At 38.8% G+C, this 6,473-nt stretch overlaps 1 protein-coding gene across 1 annotated transcript; it reads right to left on the bottom strand.

Annotated features, from left to right (window-relative positions):
• Positions 1 to 3: 3 nt before the first annotated feature.
• LOC109628070 (putative E3 ubiquitin-protein ligase UBR7) lies at positions 4 to 6,252 on the bottom strand. Its single transcript, XM_069535592.1, has 12 exons — positions 6,136 to 6,252; positions 4,713 to 4,847; positions 4,234 to 4,367; positions 4,083 to 4,143; positions 3,886 to 3,981; positions 3,720 to 3,773; positions 3,213 to 3,318; positions 2,981 to 3,120; positions 1,758 to 1,952; positions 1,462 to 1,618; positions 1,255 to 1,316; positions 4 to 1,164 (listed from the first exon to the last, which is right to left on the bottom strand). Exons 1-12 carry the CDS (start codon positions 6,235 to 6,237, stop codon positions 1,081 to 1,083), a joined length of 1,326 nt encoding a protein of 441 aa, XP_069391693.1. The 5' UTR covers positions 6,238 to 6,252; the 3' UTR covers positions 4 to 1,080.
• Positions 6,253 to 6,473: the final 221 nt, after the last annotated feature.

The following is a 6,473-nucleotide window of genomic DNA, read 5'->3' as shown; positions in this document are numbered from 1 at the left end:
TCATTTGGGTGATATGTGATTTCTTTATTATGAACATGAATTCACACACAGCAGCAATATTCCTTAACATCGCCCTGAATTTATTGCATCAAATAACTAATTAAAACCAACATATTGGTAAAATTATCACTTGGGCACACATCATAAAACTAGAATGGTAATATCAGGATTTTAGTTGGATCTGCACCAAATTGCACACACTCAGGCCCCTAAACATCAGATTTTTCTCTGAATTATTCTGAGAAATCAACAAAAATACATTTGAAAATGATTGATGCGTTATGGGTCTGAATCAGAACTCATACCACATCCCTCAAAGTTTCTGATAATCCCTCCAGCAGTTTTCCTACAATCCTGCAAATTAACAAACACAGATGAAAACATAACCTTGGCAGAGGTAATAACAGAAACCATCTTTGGGAAAATAAATGTTACTTTTTGACTTTTGGCCTATGTCCCATCCACTATCACACATCAGGGTTTATGGCCCATACTGCAGTCAGCCACCAGGTGGCAATTGATGCACTTTGGCTTCAATTTCTGAGAGCTGTCATGCCATCCATCTTTATGAACAGTCTATGGTTTTAACTTGTCGGTTTGAACCTCTTCACCTAAAACCTCAATGTAAACACACCGGTTTGTAGCTCAGTCTAAATGCATGGACGTGTTCTCAAGAATGTACATGGCAGCATCATGTGAAATACTCTCATAACCCACACATGCTGTTTTTCAAAGCGTATTGCTGAAACAAAATCTTTTGTTCATAAAGATGCACATTCAAAACCAATGCTTCAAGTAAAAGTTTCATCACAAGCTTCAAAGTTAAGGCATCACAATCAATCAAAACAACTGGACATGAAAATGTACAATCTTCACTTAGTAATGAGATAAAGCATATTACAACAGTGACTGGAAATCAGTTCTCTTTGCACTATTTGTTCAAGCTTAAGGATAAAGTGGGTTGCAGCAAAAGCCCTTTATTAAAAGAAAGAAGGGTTGTTTTCCACATGACACATTCATTCCTCCATTAAAAAGCTCCACATGAACCTGGCATATGATGTTTGCATTGTGGCTGCCTTGTTACTGGTATCCTGCGTTGGTTCTGCGTCTTTTTCTCGCACGCAGCTCATCAAAGAACTGATGCACGGCTTCGACAGTGAGCGTCTGACAAAAACAGAAGGAGTGAGTCGGGTATACAGAAAGGACCGGTGTCCCTCAAATAATTAAATTTGCAACAAGACGTCTATTTCTCACCTTTCCTTCAGCAACACACTGGTGTAAAAACGCACTGATCGAAGTTGTCAGCTCATTGAAACCTGAGGGAAGGAGATGCGATAAACAGACCACATTGAATCTCAATCATCACCTCTCCCTTAAAGTTTCAATTTAAACGATTACTTCCGGGCTGGAAACGTGACCTCACGTTTCCCCGCTGCCCCGATTTGCCCTCGCCATGCTCACCGTAAATAATCTCCAGCTGCTGCACACGGTCCATCGAGCTTGTCAGTGCCATTAGCGGGTGCTGGCCAAACGGCTCATCCAAACCTTTGTTCTCGTAGGCCAGAATGGTGTCGGACTGATCCATGAGGAACTGCACCTCAGCAGCCACGTAAGCCCTCTGTGTGACAAAAAAAACAGTCATTAAAAAAAGATGCTGATGTGCTTGGAAGATAATGTTACATTAAACAGGATCAAATTGGGAAAGCAAACACTGGCAAGCGGCTCTTTACAACCTGAGCTTATAATTTGTGACCCACCTTGCAGCTTGTGCAGGTGCAAAGCTCAGAGCGCCAGCTGTATGGCCAGAACACTGCTCCCTGTCTCGGCCTCTCCCGCCCCTGGTCCTGCAGCTTCTTCAGCCTACATGCCTCAGATTTGGTCGTGGCCTTTCCAGGTCTGCCAGTCATTTGTTCATGGGTCCGTTTGCCCGGGGAGCCCTGGTTCTCCGCTTCCTAAGATGCAAATAGTAAGAGTGGACGGGGTGAGTTACTGTGTTACACTGGCCAGAGGGATAGAGGATCACACCTGGGCTTTGTGAAACATTGCTGCACACAGCACTGCAGACTCATCCGGGGGATGTCTCAAGGCGAATGACACGATGACATGATTGGGCGATGAAAATCACCAGTTTACAGTAAGCTGTCCTGTGAAGCCTGGCCAAAGCCGTCTGCAGAGCAGGAGAAGCAGTGCCTCATGGGTCATTTCTCCTCTAATTACCCAGAGGAGGGGAACGCACGATAACAGGAGCTGGAGCCTGCTCTCTGAGTCAGAGCTATAATCCCCTCATTGCTCTCCAGCCCCACCTAGTGGCAGAATTGCATCAAACACAACAGTAGCCTCATAGGAAACCAGTAGCTCTCAATAGAGCTCATACCTCTGCCATGGTCTAACAGTCCCTGTAAATTCTATCAAGCACACACAGATATCAGTCTCCTAAATGTGGCAGAAGTTTTTCATCAAAATCCATCTATGATTCCTTATCAAATATTTGAAAATGTAATAAAAAAATTTAAAAAACATCACAATGTTAAAGAAACTGGAAAATAATATTATTCCAATTTCCAAATATAATTATTTGTCACCACCTGGTTAACACAATTGTGAAATTTCATTAAAAACTGAGACACACTGATCACTGCCTCACCCTGTATTCATTGCCAGGAGGTTAAAATTCTTTAGATGAGATCAATATTTCCCTCACAAATCCCTGAACCTCTTAATTTAATAGACACAAAAGTGACAGTTTAATGATGCAAATGTCATTGATGATGTAAAACCTTCTTATAACTGTCCTTTTAATTCCACTCAAGTCATAACGTGCTTTTTACTTATCAGACATTTATGATGTTTAATTTGTGAACTTATTAATAGGTGAAGGAAAATAATGTTTTCCTTTATGAAAGTCTGGTCTTTGTTCCTCATATGACAAACCCTCCATATTAAGATGGAAACAGATGTTCTCATAAGCACCGTCACTCACCTCCTGCTTTGTGTCCTCAACACTGGTTGTAGCTTCATCCCCACTTTGCCTTGATTCCTCTTTGTCTCCTTGTTCCTCAACGTCGACCTCCACCTCCACCTCCCCCTCCTCAGGATGACTGACGCTGATCACCGGTGGCACTGAAGGGAGAAACACAAGTTGAAAAATGGCTGTTAGAACCTTATGGTCTAAAGTTGAGACACGTAGGTTTGTTTTTTGGAGGTTGAGTTACCTGCAAAGTCAGCGGCGTACGTCCATAAAAAAGGAGCCTTGTTCATGCACGCCTCACACACCATCTCCTGCAGGTCATCCGGTTCCACTACAGTGCAGCCCAGGTGCTGCGAGTGACCACATGAAGAGCAGATGACTTAAAGTAGAGTTTAAATGTAGAACGGAACAAAGTGTATGCTCAGAAACTCTTTCATTTTAATAAGAGCCTCAATGATGCAGGGTTTTAGGAGCTGATGCTGCTGCCAATATTAGTGATTAAAAAATGTTGATACAGATATATAAGCCAATTTATTTTTTATATATATTTAAAAGCAATGATTCCTGAGATGTTATCAAACCCTTAAGACAAAGAAATTTAATTTGACTTGATATTTCACAGTTTAACTATAAACTTTATTAAAAATAACTATATATAAATAGAAAACACATATACAAATAGAGAAGCTGATACCGATTTCTGTGACAGTTTGATATCAGCTGATTTTTTTTTTTAAGCAGACGTGCTTACCCTGCTATGAAACCAGTCCTCACAGACAACACACTGAATCATCTCATCGTTGACCTGTTGAGTTATTTTAGGAAAACAATGTTAACAGTGACAGATCAGAGACAAACATAAACAGTAGATTTTATCTGTACGGTGTGGTTTGCATGAGAAAATCAGAGAGGAATACCTGATCGTCTGTATCTGGGTACGGCCGATCACATGTGCAGTAGAAGCCACTGAAGTTGTGGTTGTAGTGATTCCTGACATTTTCCTCGTCCTTGGCCTGTGGATAGAAGAAGTGGAAAAACTTCAGCAACCATGATGTGCAAAGAAGAACACAGGCTGGATGATACAGCCTCAGTAAGATAAAACCAGCAGACTCACAGTCATCAGTTGACACTGGAAATCCCCAAACTTGCTATTCCCGCAATCACAGCGAAAATTTCTAAAAAAAACAAAAAAGTTTCAATTGACAAATCGTACCACAGATTAAAAGACTGAGCAAGCTGTGGTGTAAAATCTGTTTCTTAAATACCTTTTGGTATATAGTTCAAAGATATCATGTCCATCGTGGCACTTATTGGCACAGGCCAGACATATCCCAGCAGGCTCTGCAGCACTGGGGGTGCAGGTGTTGCAGGCAAACACAGCCTGTCTCTTCACATAGCCCTGCAGCAACCAACACAGGAAGAAGAAATAAACACATTATGTACTATGTAATAAACAGATTTAATAAAGAACTATATTTTTTATTTCATACTCTCTCACAGAAAGAAATAGAGACTAAATACAACAAATGAAACTACTAAATAGAAATGCTGCAGTGGTAGTGAGCAAGACAATGGAATTTTATTTTATTTTAATTGGTGCAAAATAAAAACCAATTAGGAGTATATATTATAACGACAATAGCATTACATATACCACTGCAGCACTTGTATTTTGGGTGGAAAGGCAACAGCAGATGGAGGCTGACTGTGGCTGCAGAGGTGCGGCGCAGGAGGCTTTTCTTACCCGGGAATATGAGCAGTTTTCTGGGTCGCTTCCTGCCAGAACACACAAAGCTTTCTCCAGCTCCTCCTCACTGACGGCAGCATCGTGGAGCTCGGACTCTTCCTTGTGTTCAGCCATTCTGGATTGTTTTAACAACTAAAAGATGGTGAAGGAGAGACACAAAGACACGAGTACACGACTGAGTGTGAGCAGCAGCACGGTGTTGACAAACGACTGTTCCGGGCGGGAGATTGGGCCTAGACCACGTGAAGGAAGTGACGTAAGAGACATTCAAATCAACAATCAATAGTTGATAGTAAATCATTTTGTTGTTGACTTGCGTGTAACGTTAATACTAATTTACAAATGTAGAATTTGGCTCCTTGTGCGAGTTTAAATGTTTTTTTCAGAAGTTTATTGATTAGGGGAAAAAAGTGATAAAACTGTACAAATGTTTTATAATCTATTTAAGCAGGAATAATGTGAGACTTGTATTCCCTTTCCTTTTTTAAATCTAAATTCACTCTGATTTATTTTCTGTCTTCTACTCTCATTGTCCCTGTAATACGTTTTGCAATTTAATATATTTCAATTTCAATTTACACCTGCCTCTTGGTAAATAGTACAAGTCAGCTGTTATAAAAAACTTTTAAACAATTGATAGTTCTCAAGGTCTCAGCCATCTTTTTAGAAATTATTTTAAATTTTATTCTGAGTCTATTCAATGCATAAACAGTGCATCCCTCATATTGCTGCATAATAAACGACCCTTTACAGAAATTTAAGTTATATATTTTTTATTATATAGGTTTTATTTTGACAATTTATCATTATACTTGTTTGTCAGTATTTAGTTATACCATTGTATTTTATTTATGTCATATTTCCTTTGTTGCGATACCCAAAGCTTTTATTTTTGCTCATGTGTTTGTCAATGATTCAATGTTTAAATACATGCTTGTATTAGTACAATACTTAATTCTTAAGTTTAAAAGGTTTAATTATTGTTTAAATTTAGATTTATGTTTTATTTTGAGTACCACTTAAATGAATGCAGTAGTCATATACACTTTATAAGTTTAAACTGAGGGCTGCTAACTGACAATGAATCAAATATTTAGGCCACTGATGATGTCTAATCAGATATAAGCTACTAATAAGAAGAACTTCAGAATACTAGAATTCTGTGAAAAACACCTGTGTAACTGTAACAAAACAATATATTCATTGAAAACTTATAAAAACGGAATTTTCTTTTGCCACTAGTTCTAACAACATTATACCGAGCTGTTACAATAAACACAAACCAAAGACATTCACAGCCTGGCGACCTAAACTGCGTTGACATATTAGAAAAATACAAAAATATACAATGCTTGTTAGTTCACATTAGTTATATTATCAAAGTTTTAAGATAAAAATGTAAAGAGCCTGTCAAACAAACCTTCCAAACGTGTCCTGATGGTAGATGGAGCAGAGAAGGACTGGAAGCTGCAGCTCTGTCCTCCTCACAGCCTCCAGCACTGTCTGTGCTGTTGTGTATCATTGTTTTGTGTTGTTTTGTTTTTCTAAACATCATTGTTATCTTTGGAATTGAAAGTAAGACAATTAATGACAATTCTAAACGTTTAAATAACGTAGGATGAATAACGATACATGCTTATAATAAAAATAATACCTACCTTACTTATATAACCAAATGTGGATTTGTAGATTTGTATTTATTTATCATCACCCATTGTACATATATTCATATAAGGAAAATCCCCACAGCCTGTGTAT

The sequence above is a fragment of the Paralichthys olivaceus genome, chromosome 12 (genome assembly GCF_024713975.1).
Source record: "Paralichthys olivaceus isolate ysfri-2021 chromosome 12, ASM2471397v2, whole genome shotgun sequence".
Lineage (NCBI taxonomy): Eukaryota > Metazoa > Chordata > Actinopteri > Pleuronectiformes > Paralichthyidae > Paralichthys > Paralichthys olivaceus.
The sequence above is the reverse complement of the archived record's forward strand: the minus strand, read 5'-3'. Positions and strand labels throughout refer to the sequence as shown.

What these genes read in the sequence shown, in the direction of transcription:
- LOC109628070 (XM_069535592.1), bottom strand. Translation starts at nt 6,237, where the DNA reads ATGATACACAACAGCACAGACAGTGCTGGAGGCTGTGAGGAGGACAGA. An exon ending in ACCCAGATACAGACGATCAG is followed by an intron (nt 3,774 to 3,885) that starts GTATTCCTCTCT and finishes ATAACTCAACAG; the next exon opens with GTCAACGATGAGATGATTCA. An exon ending in AGTGTGTTGCTGAAGGAAAG is followed by an intron (nt 1,165 to 1,254) that starts GTGAGAAATAGA and finishes TGTTTTTGTCAG; the next exon opens with ACGCTCACTGTCGAAGCCGT.